General features: G+C 37.6%; 1 protein-coding gene across 2 annotated transcripts; it reads right to left on the reverse strand.

Moving 5' to 3' along the window:
- Positions 1-1,446: 1,446 nt before the first annotated feature.
- DEPDC7 (DEP domain containing 7) lies at positions 1,447-18,669 on the reverse strand. 2 transcript variants are annotated; one of them, XM_059709773.1, is made up of 9 exons: positions 18,546-18,669; positions 8,267-8,657; positions 6,607-6,734; positions 5,627-5,816; positions 3,530-3,741; positions 2,692-2,834; positions 2,385-2,510; positions 2,063-2,141; positions 1,447-1,767 (listed from the first exon to the last, which is right to left on the reverse strand). In XM_059709773.1, the coding sequence occupies exons 1-9, from the start codon at positions 18,616-18,618 to the stop codon at positions 1,574-1,576; spliced, it is 1,536 nt and encodes a 511-aa protein (XP_059565756.1). In that variant the 5' UTR covers positions 18,619-18,669; the 3' UTR covers positions 1,447-1,573. The 2 variants fall into 2 exon arrangements, with proteins under 2 accessions (XP_059565756.1, XP_059565757.1); XM_059709774.1 differs by having other exon boundaries at positions 18,495-18,616.
- Positions 18,670-18,975: the final 306 nt, after the last annotated feature.

Consider the following 18,975-nt stretch of genomic DNA (forward strand, 5'->3'; position numbering starts at 1 on the left):
ATTGAAAACATACTGACTCGTGTTTCAGTTTTGGCTACAAGGACTGGAAACAAATTACCTCAGGGCAAAGGGAGCTCCTGCAAGGCTGGCTGCACCCGGGTTTGGGAGGAGAAAGCTGGCAGCTCTAGAGATCGCTCCTGCTCTGTCATCCCGAGTCATCCCGCCCCGCTTCCTGCTGCAGGCTATCGCACTCCCCTCTCTGCCACAGACTGCGCTCTCTTTTCTTTGTTGTTTCCTCATAGTTTAGTGTTTTGTTTTTTTAATCTTCACCCGAGGATATTTTTGCATTGATCTTTTAGAGAGTGGAAGAGGGAAAGACAGAAACATCTATTGGTTGCCTCTTGCACGCACATGTGTCTCCCCCCCCCCCACACACACACACCAGGGCCCAGACTGGGGAGGAGCCTGTAACAGCAGTGTGTGCCTTTGACGGGAATCGAACCTGGGACCCCACCAGTGCACGAATCTGTGCACCAGGCCTCTAGTTTATAGATAAAGTGATATGTCTGAAATTTGCTGGGGTGGGACCAAGGAGTGGGTGGGAGTATAGGTGAAACACGATTGACCATGAGCCCTAGCCGGTTTGGCTCAGTGGATAGAGCGTCGGCCTCCGGACTGAAGGGTTGCAGGTTTGATTCCGGTCAAGGGCATGTACCGTAGTTGCAGGCACATCCCCGCTAGGGGGTGTGCAGGAGGCAGTTGATGGATGTTTCTCTCTCATCGATGTTTCTAACTCTCTATCCCTCTTCCTTCCTCTCTGTAAAAAAATCAATAAAATATATTTAAAAAAAAAAAAGATTGACCATGAGCTAAGAGTTGTTGAAACTGGATAAGTATGTGGGAGTTCAGTATTCTGTTCTCCCCATTTTTTTAAATATATTTTATTGATTTTTTACAGAGAGGAAGGGAGAGGGATAGAGAGTTAGAAACATCCATGAGAGAGAAACATCGATTCAGCTGCCTCCTGCACACTCCCTACTGGGGACGTGCCCACAACCAAGGTACATGCCCTTGACCAGAATCGAACCTGGGACCTTTCAGTCCGCAGGCCGACGCTTTATCCACTGAGCCAAACCAGTTAGGGCCTCCCCATTTTTTATATATGTTTGAAATTTTCCACAATAAGTTATAAAAGATGTTGAAGTTTTCAAAAGCATTAGGAAAGTTCAATTTCTAATTTGTCTACAGTCTTTGTCAGTTAGTAAATTTACTTCATCAAATTTTGTATCTTTAAGGAATACCTCTTAAGGTACAAACCACATTCCTATTAACTTGTAATTATGGACATTCTTAATGTTTAATACTTTCTTATGTAAACACTATAAGGTCATTTAAATTCTTATGTTTTAGAAAGTTTTATACACAAGAATTATAAATCAACTCACGTAAGAGAGGTCAATACTTAACAGCAATACACCATCTAATAACTCAGTTTCAGACACAAAAGGTTATACAAAAAGGTTTTATTAAGTACAGTTTCATATTTAGAAGAACATTCAAAATTACAAATGTGATTGGGTCTTTAAGATACATAATTCTTAAAAAACACAAGTGATATACAGACATTAGAAATTTAGTCTCCAAAATATTCAATAAAAATGTCTGGGTGACACTTATAGAACTGACCTAGCATTTTTTTCTTCTCTTTGGCAGACAGTTTTGGATCCTTATCAATAGTTTTTAATAAACTCAATAGCTCATCCTTGGTTGTCTTCTGTGTATGGTCCGAATAATCACTTTGATCAATTCTCTCACAAAAAGTATATCCTTAAATATTAAGAGTAAAAAGTTCAGTTAATGAATCTATTCTTTAGGTTTAACTATAAAAATCAATATTTTTATATTTAGTCCCCATTTTATAAAATGCACGGAAGATGTTAAGCACTGCCAACTTTCTAACGCTGGTCAATCTGCATCTGAGTTTAAGGAAGCTCTGCTAAGTCTGAGGAGGTTGTTTAAAGTTTAGTTGAAATTAGGTACAATTACTTACAGTAAAACACTTTCAAGTAAATAGTAGGAATTTATCTTTGGACGATCATTAAAATAATATTTCTCAGATTACCTGTGCCTGTATTTGGATCTCTTCCCTTCTGAATGGCCATGAGCTTAACACTGACAATTTTATGTAGAGTTCCAGGAATCTAAAAAAAAAAAAAAGAAGAAGGGAGGAGAAGGAAGAGAAGGAGGAGGAGGAGAAGGAGGAGGAGGAGGAGGAGGAGGAGGAGGAGGAGGGGGGGGAGGAGGGGGAGGAGGAGGAGGAGGAGGGGAGGGAGGAGGGGGAGGAGGAATAGGAAGAGGAGGAGGAGACATTGGACATTATTCAAATGCATTTTAATCTAGTGGCCTATTATATAAAATCAAATGAACTACTTTCAGAGTTTTACCTTAAAGACATCTTTTTGATGATCCATTAAAAAGAGTACCAGAAGATCAGTTTTGCCTTTAGATAAATTTTTATTGTCAACAACAGCTTTTGAGAACATCCTTTTCACAACCATTCGGTTGTCACTCTATAAAATAAAATAACACATACCTAATGGCACATATTTAAAAGTTTAACATAAAAGGCAAACATTAAATATTAATAACTATTATCCTATTTCAGCATGCTGATGATGGAATAATGTGACATGTGGGTCCTATAAGTATTAAGGATACTGAATACAATTAACATTTAGACAAAAGACTTACTTCTTTCTGTAATTTAAATTCAGAAGGATGTGCTGCAACAGCCATGAAATACAGTAGTCTTCTAAACTCTTCTCTGCTCTGGGAATCCAGAAGCTTTAGAAAGAGCTGAGTAGCTTCTAATGCTATTTCAGTCTTCCCATTCACTTTAGCCAAAAGAAAAGTGCTTTTAATTTTGACCAAATATGACTATATTAAAGGGAACAATATTAAGATAAAGCTTAAGCTGAACAGTAAACGTATTCAAAATAATTTTCAAAAGCAAAAAACAAAACAAAAAGACTAGGAATTATAATGAATGACTGATACCATCAAGGAAGCCAATTCTTGAATTGGCAACTAATATCCTAAGTCCTTGTCATATATTACTCTTAGGATGTTAAATTCAAGTCTTGTCTTTGTACATAAATTTCCAGCCTGTTTTCCATCAATTCAATACATTTCAAGGGCACACTATAGGTACTGTATTGATATAGCCAACCCTCCCTGAGAAAAATAGCCTGGTATACTGGTAGAGGGACAAAGCAGGAGTCCCATTTTGAAGAGACTGAAGGAGAATGGTGGTGGTACTGGTGTTCCTTTCTAAAGAAGAGAACAGCTACTCTATGCTTAATGAACTTCCAATGAATGAGAGTGGCATTCTGTGGGCACTAGAAGTTGTAGGTCACTTCAGAACTTACCAAAGCCTCTTTCCAAATGATCCCTAGATGTTTTGAAATAAACATACAATCCAGATTCACTCCTAGCTTGAAGTTATACCATTCTGATTAATTTTGAGAACAATTTTTTTCTTGTTTCTTCCAAAATACTAATTCTAGTATCCAGTAAGATTCTTACTTACCTAAGAGCTCTGCAATTCCATTATGAACATCACATAAGTGATTTAACAGAGGTTCCCTACTACTGTAATATTTGCCAATGGCATTAAACAGAAGTTCTTTCACTAAGTCTATTCTATCTGGTTGCTCAGGAAAGTTTCTGCTTATGTCCACCACCATCTGGTCTGGTAGGTATTCCAAGCAGTCAGTTGCTGCAGAGAGCCACTCATCTTCCCTATGGGAGGAAAAAAGAACCATTTTAAAAAGCCAACAGTAACAAATATACACATAGTACCCAATTTACTAGCTATTTCCAGTTTGCCACCAGGATAAATTTCTACACACTTAGGTAAAGATATGTGTAATTTTTTTAATATATAGAGAGGTCATGTATCACAGATAAAAAGTTCAGCTTATTAAATGTCTTCTCTTTCTTACCTTTTTAAAAAGTGAAAATGGAAGCCATCCAGTACAACATAGAGCTAAAAAGGACATCAAAATTCAAACTCTATTCTTTACATTTACAGTAGAGGCACAGAAACTCTTAAGTTACTTGCTCAAGATCCCAGACAGGACTAGATCCCAGATCTGATTCCTAAACCACTATTTTTCTAATATAGTGTTCCTTACTTCAGAGCTCTATATATGATGTCATCTCTCACTTTGGCTGAGGGAATAGAGAAAGATAAGGTAGGGTTTCAGAATAATTAAATATTAATTACCATTTCTAATAAAAATACCAGCTGAGTGACTTCAGAAAAAGGCTGTATTTCAAGACATAAAATAACTTTTAATATTTGGTTTGTTAATATATATAGTTTAAAAATATTCATGTACTCTACTGCTATAGACTCAGAACAACTATATCTACCACCCAGGTGCATTATCTGGGGCAGGTCACTTCATCTCTCTGGGCATCAGTTTCATCAAGTTTATAATAAGAAGCAGCGAGATGATCTTTAAGGTTACATCTAGTACAATTGCTGATTCTGTATTTAAATTTAAGGTCATAATGTTTTCAAGTTACTTTAGGTTGTAGAAATGTAATTTAAATTCCTGTAGAATAATAAGCTCCCATTATACATGCAGAGTTCAATAACTAGTAAGTTGGGATTAACTTTTACATGTAAGGTTTTAAGTTAGCTTTTGACATTCAACTATTTGTTTATTAATAGCTCACTGGAATGTAGATCCGGTGAAGTACTAAACATGTTAAGTTGTATTTCTTTCTAACATTTCCACCTCTCTAACTATGCTGGAACACTATCTGCTAAGGCAAAATTATTAAAAATTAAATGAGCTTAAAATACAAGATTTTAACCTTTAATAATTATATTTAGGAGAGGAGCTCCAAAGTTATAAGGAATATAGCGCTCTGCTTTAAGGGGGGGAAAAATCATAATTTCCTTAACTTGAAGTTAATTTAAGCCTTTAAATCTTAAGATTTATATTCAGGAGAATGGTAGAGGTGAAACAAGAGTTACTTTCATTATATTTATTTAACAAAACTAGTTAATTTAAAAATACATATTTAACAGGTATTCTAGAGGCATATAAAATGCACATGTGGAGCCCCGGCCGGGTACCTCAGTTGGTTAGAGCATTGTCCCAATACACCAAGGTTGCGGTATGATCCCTGATCAGGGCACATACAAGAAACAACCAATGAATGCATAAATAGTGGAACAATAAGTCAATGTCTCTCTTTAAAATCAATAAGTAAATTTAAAAAAATTTTTAAGCATATGTGGTCAAAAGATTCTAAGAATTTGCCAAATCTGTTCATTTTTTCCAGGTTTCTTTGAAGACCGACACCCCTAAGAGACCAAACAGACCTACATTTTAACAAAGATAAGAAGATGGAGCATAATCATTTTCTTCACTTGATGTACAAGTAAGTTGTATGTGAAACAAAAATGAATATGAAAAATAATGAAATATAAATCTCTTTCTAATTTTGACCACAGTGATTTTGTTCTTTACTTTCCCAAATACTGATAATATCAACGGACAATGCATATCTGATTCTATGGACAGAAGAACTCAAAAGATTATCTTAAAACAATTAGCTATAACCATCCTACAAGCACACTCAAATTATTATATGTAGTTCCACATACTGAGAGTCACCATAAGCCTTGAGAATCCCTCGATCCAGGTAGTTACTATTGTTGACCAAGTCAGGCTGCCTCTTAGGTTGAGCAACTTTAGATACAACCTCTTGCTGTTTGAGTAAGGAGTCAAGAAGTGGAAGGTCTACAAGTTGTAGTAGACGCGCAATTGTTTCTTCTTGCCAAACTTCATTAATAACTACACAGGAAAAATGACAGGGCGAAAAATAACAATAGTTACTAAATGTTCACCATGAGATTTGTCTAGGCAGATATAAGCTAATAAATTGTGGCAAAAAAAAAAGTAAGAGAGAGAGAAATAGTCAACCTTAGTAAGTGATTTCTGAAAACAATTCAAGATTTGTTTAAAGTGTAGGAGAACAGACTTTGGACAACAGGAATTCCTTTCATTCTTGTACTATAAAAAGCAATATGGCAGAGATAAGAAATCAAGTCATAAAACATGTTAATAAGGACTTTGGAAGAAAGAATGGTTCATTCAATCTGAAAACTCATTTGAAACTCTTGGCTGCAGATTATTCCACTCAGGGTTTCCACAACTAGGATGGGGGAGGGAAGGCGGAAATCAGTCATGAAACTATATTCCATTTCCACAGACAAGGAAGAATATAAGAATTCTGTTACTATTTTAATGGAATTTTCAAATTTTTATTTAACCTAATAAAATCTTAAGGAAATAAATATCTGAAAGCATATTTTCAATAAAAATCTGCATGCAAAACATTTCAGATTTGAACTTCTGCCAGCTGACAGGACAAAAGTCAGTGTTCAAGAATTGCAACACTGATCTATTTGTTAAAGATAATAGACCTCTGTTAAAACTTAATATAAACAGTTTTAATACACAGTGTGCCCTTTCTTTGTGCTTTGAATATTTAAATTCTAAAAAAGGTTAAAATTGAAACAATTTTAAATAACTTTATTTGAAATTAGCCTTTTGCTTCTTACTTGCATCATCTTTAACTTACCTTGTGGAGACAAAGTTGCAGAGATATTTACATGAGGGGAGTTAGCAGGCTTTAAACTCAGATTTTCCCACAGGTCCTCTAAACTTGCTGATTTGATATCAGATGATTTAAAAAATGCATCTGTATACCTAAAATGAATTTATTACATAAAATAATGCTTATTAGTAAGCCCACAGAAATATTTTAGTATTCGAGAGCCAAGAGTTTCTAGAAAGTTTATGTATTTGAGTAAAAACACAATACATGCAAATTCTAAGAGTAGAATAACATACAAAACATCCCACCTTTTTTATTAGGCCTAAATATACATACTCTAAATTCTCCTTTGAACATTTAGATTTAAGTAACTCAATGACTAAAATGTTAGTCTGAATTTTAAAACAAACTTAATTATGCTTAATGTTTTTTATTAGTTATCTCTATTTCTGGGGCATTCTTTGGTAGACAGTGCTAATCATTCTCCAAATACAAATCTACAACCCTTTATTCACAATTCTGAAACCCAAAAAGCTTGGAAAAAATCTAAAGTTTATTCAGAACTCACATAATGACAAAACTTGTTTTGAGACTATCATAGTTTTTATGAATCCCAGTTAGTATGAATGTTTTGTTTACTGCAAAAACATTAATAAGTTGCTTAAAGATCCTTCTAGGGGTGTTATCTAATATATATGTACAAAATACCTTTCTAAACTCTCCTAAGTTCCAAATTCCTAAACGAATCAGTCAGGTCCCCAGAGGTTTCAGATAAAGCGTGTGGACCTGCAACTGGAAAGTGTTGACTTGCCCTACCTTACCCTCATATTTCCTTCCCACATATAGCGGTAAATTTTATTATGTTTTAAATATATAGTTTTAAAATATTTGAAAGTCAATACATTAAACTTGTGTCAGCTCTGAATTATAAGAGCTTCAATTACCTCTGCACGATTGAGGTGAGGGGAATAAAAGGAAAAAGTTTTGTTTTGTTTTTATAACAAATAACTCAGTTCATTATGTACTTATCACCTACATTCATTTCAGTCACTGGGGTTTTACAGTTCTGTCCCACAGTCTCCCTTTATATGTCTCCCTCATCCTCACTACTGCCATCTGTTTCACCCTCATCTGTAGACTGCAATATTGCAATAGATTCCAAACTGGCTGTCCCCATTAGGCTGACCGTACAGCTGCCAGGATGACCTTTCTAAAATGCAATCTCATCCTGCTTAAAATCTTTCTGTGGCTTCTCAAAACTGTATGACCAGGCACAAACTCCTTAATATGTTATATGAAACCTGTGCATTCTAGCTTCCACATGCCTTTCATACTTCACATCTACCATTTTGTGGAATCTAGTAATACCCTACCTGCCTGCGTTCACCTTCTCTGTTCTCATACCATTTTGTGGATAAGCTAACATTTTTTACACTATAAAGTGTAACTTGAAGCAGAAAAATCAGTTTGTTGATTGTTCATATTTTATATTTAGCAGAAACAAACAAGAATTCTAAAAGATAGCAAACAAATAAAAGTTCACTCTACTTGATCAAATTTACCCACAAACCCAGATTTTAGCCTAATTTACTAATTCAAAAGAAACAAAGCCAGTCAGCATCTTATTAATAAGTAGACAAAATCCTGCCAGTATGCCCATGATAACCTTATATTATATACTAACCTAGAAGGTGAATGTAGTTTATTCTCTTTGCCAAATTGACTGTCTTGGTTGGGTACTGTTGTGAATCTATAAAGGCTGCAACTACTATCTTCAAACATAGGTTTTTTGTCTTTTCTAAAGACTTTGGTTGGAACTGCTTCAAATACTTTGTAGTCCATAAGTGCTTGACACACTCTTACTACTTTGGCCCGAGGAATATCTATATCACCAAAATATTTATTCTGAATTAGGTGAGAAAAAATAACATCGACAGCTTCTGAACCAACAAAGCAGTCATTGTGTCTTTTTAAATGGTGCCTTCGTTTTTTCACCTCCACTTGTGTTTGAAGAGTGTTTATAATGCTACTCCATACATATGTGGCTCCAAATGGTTTCTGGGCCACACTGAAACCTGGAATGGAAATAAAATCACAGAGTAACCTTATTTATTTATGATAAGGTCTAAGCAATCCTTAAGCAAAAAGTGGCAATTTCTAAAGTTATTAAGAGGAACAATTGTGAAGTCAGCTTCTTATTGAAATATCAAATTATTAGTAACAATTCATTTAAAAATGTAATGCCCACTATATGCTAAACACTGTCCTGTGTACTAGGATACAAAGTGAACAAAATAAAGTCCCTGTTCTCATGGATGTATACTTTATGGGAAGATACAGACAATACAAATATGTTAGATCAATGCTAAGAAGAAAACTAAAGCTAGGTAAGGAAGAAAATGCTATTTTAGATGGACATCAGGAAACACCTTCCTGACCATGTGATTTCTGAGCAGAAACCCAGAGTTTCTGGGCACCATTTAAAAACCAGGAAGCAGCCCGGCTGGTGTTGCTCAGTGGTTGAGCGTTGACCCATGAACCACGAGGTTACCAGTATGATTCCCGGTCAGGGCACATGCCTGGATTGTGGGCTCGATCCCCAGTAGAGGCCATGCAGGAGGTAGCCAATCGATGATGTTTCTCTCTCATCAAACTTTCTATCTCTCCATTCTCTCTCCCTTCCTCTATAAAAAGAACAACAAAAAACTACAACAACAGAAAGCAAGCTATGCATATATTAGGGGGAAGAGCAGAGAGAACAGAAAGACCACAGGCCTTGAGAAGAAGGAGGAGACCAGCATGGTTTGTGTGGGTGACAAAGGGAGAGAACAGTAGGAAGTGAGATCAGAGAAGAGTAGAAATAGGGTTTGGGGCTCAGGGTTTGCAGATCAAGTAGGACCTTGTGGCAGTTACCAATTATGTGCAAAGAACTCTATTAAGTGCATTAATGATCTAATCTTCATAGCAACCCTATGAGGGAGATATCATTTCTTTTTAAAAGATGGAAAACAAACTCACAGAGGTTAAGGGTGATTCCAGACATTATAAGAGGTGGTATTGGATTTGGCTCATGTTCTATATAATTTTAAAGCATTATCAATCAGATAGATAGATAGATAGATAGAGATATAGTTATAGATACACACACATGGTGTTGCATCAGTAAAACAGTAAGGAATATGGGGAATTGTAATTAAAGAAACGACTGCTGGAAATTACATTCCTGCCTTCTTAGGTAATAGAATATGGAAGGTGAAAGCAAAGATAAGTTCCTGAAGGACATGAAAACTCCACTTAATGCACTATAATCATAAATTTTAAGTGGGTCATTTGGAATTCATCTTTTGTGTTGCAATTAATATAATGAGTGTAGTCGACCATCTATATATATAAAAGCCTAAGCAACCGTTATGACCAGATATATAAAAGCCTAAGCAACCGTTATGACCAGACGACCAAATGACCAGCTGGTAGCTTTGAGGTGTACTGATCACCAGGGGGCAGACGCTCAACACGGGAGCTGCCCCCTGGTGGTCAGTGCACTCCCACAGCCAATTTCCTGTGGCCAGCCAACCTCTCGTGGTCCCTCTCCCTGACTGGCCAGCCCCGATCGCAGGCCAGGCCAAGGGACCCCACCTGTGCATGAATTCGTGCACTGGGGCTCTAATTATACTATAATTTTGTAGCTACTAGAAATGTTAACATCTTTACCATGAAAATTACTAACATACAAACACACATATACATAAAGCCCTTGACTACTTATAGTAGATTTTCAATACCAAAAGCTGATGGGTAATTTTCTATCTACCTATTATTATGATGTTATTTTAAATAATCATTGACTGTTTTTAATTATCAAAATTCTATTTTAAAATTCAAGATACTTTATAATCTAGTAATAAACAAAGAAGGAGGAAATTTCTTCCAGTTTTCCAAATACCATGTGAGCAGTTTTAAGAATGAAATTATAGAGAATCTACTAGATAAATCAAATTAGAACTAAATTTAATGCTGGTACAGTATTTAGTCTCTACTGAATAAAGCCAGAATCAGGCATTTGATGGAATCTCAAAATATGTCCAGGTCATTAATGGTATCCAGGACTCAGGAGCAGCTATGCTGTTTCCAGCCACAATGACTAAACAGAAGGAGTATTAGCCATTACTATGCTTAACTTCCTTTTTAGTCTTCTTCATATCTTCATTGTATTATTAATAGCTAACATTTAGTACTTACAATATGACAAGCTCTGCCTTCTCTCACTTAATCCTGATAAACTTCTCTGAAACAGTCATTAACAATCCTATTTTGAGGTAATTAAGGCTTAGTGAATTAAACAAACTTGCCCTCAGTTTCATAGGTAGTAAATATATACTAGTTTTTCCTAGTACTTAAATATAAATATATTAAAGCAAGCCACCAATCAATGTCACCCCAATAAATTCTTTTTAAAAATATTTTTATTTTTTAAAATATATTTTTATTGATTTCAGAGAGGAAGGGAGAGATAGAAACTTCAATGATGAGAGACTATCATTAATTGGCTGGCTCCTTCACACCCCCTTCGGGGGATCAAGCCTACAACCAGGGCATGTGCCCTTGACCGGAATCAAACCAGGGACCCTTCAGTCCACAAGCTGACACTCTATCCACGAAGTGAAACCAGCTAGGGCCCCAATAAATTCAATAAAAAGTAAGCCACCAGATAGTTTTAGCATTAACTTTCATTGAAGAATTGGATTAAGTGAAAGACCTTTAAGTGAGCCAATAAGATCAGGAGAAACGAAATACACAACTTTAAGGTTTGTGAACCCTTAACTAAGTTATTTAAAAACACTTAGTAGTTAGCACTCCTAAAATAAGGCAGGATATCATAAATTCTATAATATGTCCTATCTACAGTACACAGGGGTAAGACAGGAATGGAAAATAAGCCAGATTCAATCTTGAAGAGATCAGATTGCCTTTTAAGTACCAGTGAAACAGACTTCTGGTTTAGTGATAATATTAATGATGAAACACATAAGTCAGCTGAGCTACAAGTAGGCTGGCATACAAACTCTAGAAGATAAGGCTGAGTCACTTATTAATTTGAGATCAATAAGACAACGGAAGTGGGTGAGAGGTAGGGAATACACAGCCTCAATGACGTGGAAAAGGCTAATCTGCACAAGGGAATTAAGAAGTACATAATAAATTTCCTTATATTAACTTGCTGCTTAAATATGGGAAATCAGGAAGTTTTTCAGATTGGATAACACAGTATAAAAGATTAAAGAACAGGTTAGAGCAGGATAGTAGGCACCTGTGAGCCACACAATCTTTTCAGAGTCCTCTAGGCATGATACAATTCAGCCCTTTCAGGTCCCCTCTGTTCTCACTGGCCATTAATTCCCAACCTTTGCACAATGAGATAGTTCCCCTCAAGCATTGCCACCCACAAACCCAAACTAGCTCATGTTCATACAGATACTTTAATACATAATATATCCTGGATCTAACAAGTAAATGTGCCAAAACCCACACCAGGGTAACCTGTTTTTTTTAATGCTGACTTCACCAGTTGAACACAGATTCCCCAACATGCTATTTTAAAACTTATTTATCACCATCTAATAGCTGAAATGAACATTGGTATAGCAGACCATGTCCAGTAAGATGAATTATTGTGATTTGTAAACAGAATTCAAGAAATCAGAAGTATACAATGAATGCTTTGTAAGCCCAGCAACCAGAATTGAAGCTTTAGCGTATCCTCAAAACTCATGTGTATGTGAGTTGGAAAATTCTTTAAAATCTATCACTGTTTACAACTTTTTTATTTATTTATTTTTTATTTTTTTAAATATATTTTATTGATTTTTTATAGAGAAGAAGGGAGAGAGATAGTTAGAAACATCGACGAGAGAGAAACATCAATCAGCTGCCTCCTGCACATCTCCTACTGGGGATGTGCCCGCAACCCAGGTACATGCCCTTGACTGGAATCGAACCTGGGACCTTTCAGTCCGCAGGCCGACGCTCTATCCACTGAGCCAAACCGGTTTCGGCTGTTTACAACTTTTTTAAAAAATATATTTTTATTGATTTTAGAGAAAAAGGGAGAGGGAAAGAGGGATAGAAACATCAATGATGAGAAAGAATCATTGATCAGCTGCCTCCTGCCCATCCCCCACTGGGGATGGAGCCCGCAACCCAGGCATGTGCCCTTGACCGGAATCGAACCTGGGACTCTTCAGTCCGCAGGCAGATGTTCAATCCACTAAGCCAAACCAGCCAGGGTACTGTTTACATCTTGATGCTTCCTTATTTATGTTTGGTCAAATGTGTTCTAAAATCATCATTACCAAAGATTCAAAAAGTCCAAAGACCAGCTGTGATCACCCTGAATAAAAGGTTTACCTCTTGGTTGGTTTCTCCATTTAGTGCTACAAGAGTTGAATGCTATGTTTAATGCTGGTTTCAAATCTAAACTGCTGATCATAGGATTTTAGAGACTGAAATTATACCTCTCCATTTAGATGTAGATATTGAGCTCCAAATACAACATAGAAAGAAATGAAACATACAAAAAAATTTACCCTATCAGATAAAAAGCTTTTTGGAAGGTGGCCTAACAAGAGGCTCAGAGATTGTTTTAAATCAGATCTGTAGCATACTACACATGTTTTTAAGCACTATATATATCTAGGCTAGTTAATATTCATTTTTCAAGCAGTCTCACCTTTATTTGCTTGAAAACAATAGCCTTTTTTCAAAAGCAAAGACCTGCCCTTTTATGTATTTGAAGTCTACCAAAAAGAATTACCAATAGCCGAAACCAGTTTGGCTCAGTGGATAGAGCATCGGCCTGCGGACTGAAAGGTCCCAGGTTCAATTCCAGTCAAGGGCATGTACCTTGGTTGCGGGGACATCCCCAGTAGGAGATGTGCAGGAGGCAGCTGATCGATGTTTCTCTCTCATCGATGTTTCTAGCTCTCTATCTCTCTACCTTCCTCTCTGTAAAAAATCAACAAAATATACTTTAAAAAAAAAAAAAAGAATTACCAATAATAAAAAAGTTAAGCTTCTAATATTGAACTCTGATTTGTATTTGTGATACAACAAAAAACCATCTTCACTTCTAAAAATGCACACTAAATAATCAAGCTATTACTATAATAGTTCCTAAAAATCAAGTCATAAGGCAGACATGTCAGGAAATGACACTTACTCAAGAGTTACAAGGGGATAATCAACATCAACCATGATCTGTGCAGTCAGCATCAACTGTGGTCCTGCTAGCAAAACCTATTTAAGGACTAAAACACTTACATAATAATTGAAATAGTGAGTTTATGTTAACTCCTTAGATCAATATACACATTATAAAATTGGATCCCATGGCCCTGGCCAGGTAGCTCAGTTGGTTAGAGCATTGTTCTGATATGCCAAGGTTGCAGGTTCAATCCCTGTCAGGACACATACAAGAAGCAACCAATGAATACATGGAACAGACTGACAAATGTCAGAGAGGAGTGGGGTGGAGGGGACTGGATAAAGGAAGATAAAGGGATTAGCTAAAGAACATATGTACATAACCCAAGGACACAGAAAATAGTGTGGTGAGGGCTGAGGGAGGGGGTGATGGGGGCTGGGTGGAAGTGGGCAAGGGTGGGGAAATGGGAGATCTACAATAGTGTCAACAATATAAAATTCAAATTAAAAAGAAAAGAAGAAAAAAAAATAGTCCTGGCCATTGTGGTTCAGTTGGTTGGAGCATTGCCCAATACACCAAAAGATGGGTGTGTGTGTGGGGGGGGGGGGGGCGGGGGGCAGCCGATCAATGTTTTTCTCTCACATCTTTTTTGTTGTTATTGATAATCCTCACCCAAGGATATTTTTCTCCATTGATTTTAAGGGGGAGGGGGAGAGATAGAAAGAAACATAAATTGGTTGCCACAGGCGCCCTGACCAGGGCCTAAGATCAAGCCTGCAACCGAGGTACCAGAATTGAACCTGTGACCCTTCAGTTGGAGGGCAGACGCTCTAATCACTGAGTGAAACTGGCTAGGGCTTTCATATCTTGTTTCTCTCTCACATCAATGTTTCTTTATCTCCTCCTTCCTCTCTCTAAAATTAGTTTAAAAAAATAGAAGCAACCAATAAATGCATAAATACGTAGAACAACAAATCAATGCTTGTTTCTCAAATCAACCAATAAAAATAAATAAAACTGGATCCCAATGTAATATAAACATACACACAGAATTACTAAAATATGCTAAAAATGAATATGTAATAATTTCATTTTCAGGCATTAAACTACCCCTTTACCACCCTCCAAATGCAGATAGCTCATAGGCAGTTTCCACAAAATTTTATTTTTTAATCCTCACCCGAAGGTATTTTTTCCATTTTTTTTTTTAAGAGAGAGTTGAGGGAGGGAGTTGGGGGAGGAGAGAGAGAAACAAACATCCATGTGAGAGAGACACATGGATTGGTTGCCTACCACACATGCCCTGACCACCTTGCAACCGAAGTATGTGCCTTTGACTGGGAATCCAACCCCCAAGACCCTTTAGTCTGATGGCCAACACTGTAACCACCGAGTAAACCCGGCCAGAACAGTTTCCACAAAATTTGAAGAATAGTGACCTGGTGCCTTATTTCTTTCAAATTTCCTTATAGTTTACAGAGACTTAAATTATTTAAATGACTTATGGAGTGCGTCACATAATACAGTTGGTTATTCAATACTTGTAAATTATTACCAACTTTTTAAAAGAAGGGCTAACACAGTGATTCACAGTGGGTGATTTTACTCCCCACTAGACATTTGACAATGTCTAAGAGACATTATGGTGTCACAAGCTGAGGAGGGGGGATGCTACTGGCATCTAGTGGGTCGAGGGTCCAGAGATGCTGCTAAACATCCGATAAAGCACAGGGCCAGCCACGAAAACAAAGCAAATGTCAATAGTGCCAAAGTTCAGAAACTTTTGGTTGATCAAATATGGTTCAGACTTGGAAACTTGTGTTAATGCTGTAGGTACAGTGGTAGGTTCTGTGAATACAAAGCATAAAATAAGAGCATAGGTTTTGAAATCCCAGAGACTTGGGTTCCAATCTTGGCTCCATCATTTACTAAAATAATGCAATCTGTCCTAGCCGGTTTGGCTCAATGGATAGAGCGTTGGCCTGTGTACTGAAAGGTCCCAGGTTCGATTCCGGTCAAGGACGTATACCCGGGTTGTGGGCTTGATCCCCAGTAGGGAGTGTGCAGGAGGCAGCCAATCAATGATTATCTCTCATCATTGATGTTTCTATCTCTCTCTCCCTCTCCCTTCATTTATGAAATCAATTTTAAAAATATTTTTTAAATGTTACCAAATAAAATAATGCAACCTTGGACGAACTACCCAACCTTTTTGTTTCAAAACAGAGTTAATTCCACTTCTCTCAGTTACTGTGAGGATCATTTGAAACAACATATGTAAAGTAGCTCGCACAGTACACAGCGATTAACAGAAAATAAAGGGGGAAACTGTCACAATCTAGAAGAGCCTAATGAGACATGGACTCAATATAATGTAATCTCTTAGGCGGATTCTGGAATAGAAAAAAAAGACAGTAGGCAAAAACTGAGGAAATCTAAGTGTGGGCTTAGTTAATAATAATGTATCAATATTGGTTCATTAATTGTGACAAATATACTATACTAATGTCAGATGTAAATAAAAGGGAAACTGAGTGAAGGACATATGGGAACTTTTTTGTAAATCTAAGTCTATTCTAAAATTTTAAATATTTATTCAAAAAGTAAAAAGACACCTAAAAATCCTCTACTTAAAATATTTTCTCACACACACACAAAGTAAAAAAGAAAAGTGACAGAATCTTTCTTCCTCATTCTTTCTCTGAACTAATAGGACACAGTCTCTACCCTCAAAGGACACAGTCCCTGCTCTTTACCTATTCATACCACCTGGATGATGTCAAGCTCTGAACAATATTCAATTAAATAAAGGCCAGTAGCAGATATGAGGACAAGATGTGAAACAAGCCAGAGGATTTATCTCTTCATCAGAAAATATAATAATTATAAATCATTTAAGACTTAAGAGAATTTTATTTCAGAATTATATTTGTCAAAAGATGTTTTAAGACATTACTTAATTACAGTATTGTCAAGACAAAGAAAAAGGACTATATTTATTAGATACTAACCAAATCCTGACAATAGATAAAGGTAGAGAACTGTGTTCTGAGTGTTAAAACTGGGCAGCTGTGACTGAGTGGGGAAAAATTCCTGTACACTGATTCCAGTATTGCAACACTTTTACTGCATATTGGTTTGGGAGTCCAAAGTTTGTTTTCCTCTTATATGTCATTAGAATTGTCATGCAGAAGACTGAGATTGCCTGCAGGCAGGTAAAGTATGTAAAATAAATCTCTACTAATAAGGACAATTTAAAAATATGTTAAGAGAGCTATCAACAAAAGTAGGCATTGGCCACTGCTTTAATTCATACAGATTAATGAGATAGCATATGGGAAGTACTTTGAGCTCCCTGGAAAAGTGATACCAGGTGAATTCAAAGAATTAAGTTACAGTATAAAGGGATAGCAGGATAACATACCACTTTCTTGTTTGTCTATATTAAAAGACAAATATCTTTGAAGTACTTACTGAAAGTTAACATACAGACTTTTCTACATAAATCAGGTCCCTAGTCGTACAGCCCCTTTAAGGTATGGCAGAGTTATTAATCGGTAGAGAAACAAACGTGCAAAGCTGCTTGCCAGAGCACACAGAAAGGGAATGGCAAGGAACCAGGAACGGAGGCTCCTATTACTGTGCTTACTGGGACTGGGACAAGGCAACTAAAGGGTGGAACAGGTAGGTTGCGACAGTAGCAAGCCAAACAAATGAGAAAAGGCAGTGGGCCCTTTTCTGCCACGGCACCTGGTGTGCAGAGAACAGTGGTCTTGTCCTTGGGTTCAAATCCACTAAGCAGAACTTCAACTCTTCTTTCTGAAAGTCCTCTACTTAATTTTGAACACATATTCCCTTCCACCATCTAAGAATCTGTTCACAAATGCCCCAAGCTTAGAATTGGTATTTCAGTTGTTGGAGAAAATAGGATGCCATATTTTTAATTATGTAAAATTTGGGAATTTCTTTCACTCAGAAAGTGAGCCTAAAGATTTCTCATGACTATTTCCAGTATCATTTGATTTAAATTCTCAAATGATGAAAAGTATTTTCCTTCACAATGTAAAACGAGAAAAAAATTCTGAATGTAGATATCATGTGCTTTTCTGAATCCTTTAAATTGGATCAGAATAGGTCAATATTATGATTGTTCTTAGAAAAGTACAGAAGAAAAGCAGTTCTTAATCACAATTTTTCATTAACTTTTGAAGATTAAAAGGAACATTAGTAATTATAAGTCAAACACAAGACTGGGGCCACTGAGGTGCACCCATTTGACCCAAGTCAATTCACTGACCACTGACACCTGGTTAGCGTTTTACAAACGAAAAGCTTTTTGTCAGATAGGAACCAATTTACCTAATACCCCACACTGCAGCTACAGAAAGGGGGAAAAGTTGCAACTTATCTAAAAGGGGGGGGGGGAAAGCCAAGTGTTATCTGGATATCTTAACTATATTTACTGAGTTATAGATATGCTAGAATGGAAATTTTGTAACTGATCATCCGATTCCGTTTGTTTGGACATTTAAAGAAACCAAGATACTAAGCAAAGCGCCCCCAAAGATATGATTAAACTGGTGGCAGAATTCACCAGCGTCTTTCCTAATGTCATGCAACCATTAAAAAAAAAAAGTAAAAAACCTGTATTCATTGAAATATTCCTTATCCAGAAAGTGTATCCCGCGCGAGAACAGTAGCCTCAGCTCACCTGCCCGCCCGGTGACCCTTCCCCTCCCCGGACAGGGTCCTCAGCACCTACCGGGAGGCCGCTGCGCCGGGCTGGGGAGAGCGGAGAGGTTCAGCGCCGCCGCCTTCTCCCGCACCGTGGCCATGGCCGTGGCTCCGGGAACACCACCTCCTTCGTCCGCTGCGCCGTGAAGTAGGAGCCCGCCGCCGCCAGTTAACTGGCCCGGGACGGGGCGGGGCTCCCACCAGGCCCCGCCCCCGACGGAGGACCGGCCCGCCCCACCGCGGCCCCCGCGCGCCCACACCGCCAGTCACGTGCCTGCCGGGGCCGCGTGTAACCAGCCGCCCTGCGCACGAGGGGAAGGTGCGGGCCCCGCCTCAAGGAGAACGCCGGCCATTCCCCACGCGAGCAATGGCCAGGTAGCGAGTCTGTCTGTGCGTCCGGCCCTGTGGGTGCGCGCCGGCCCCCACGCGGCCCGCATCTCACAGCCGCTCAGCACCGT

This window comes from Myotis daubentonii, chromosome 9, assembly GCF_963259705.1.
Source record: "Myotis daubentonii chromosome 9, mMyoDau2.1, whole genome shotgun sequence".
NCBI classification, from domain to species: domain Eukaryota; kingdom Metazoa; phylum Chordata; class Mammalia; order Chiroptera; family Vespertilionidae; genus Myotis; species Myotis daubentonii.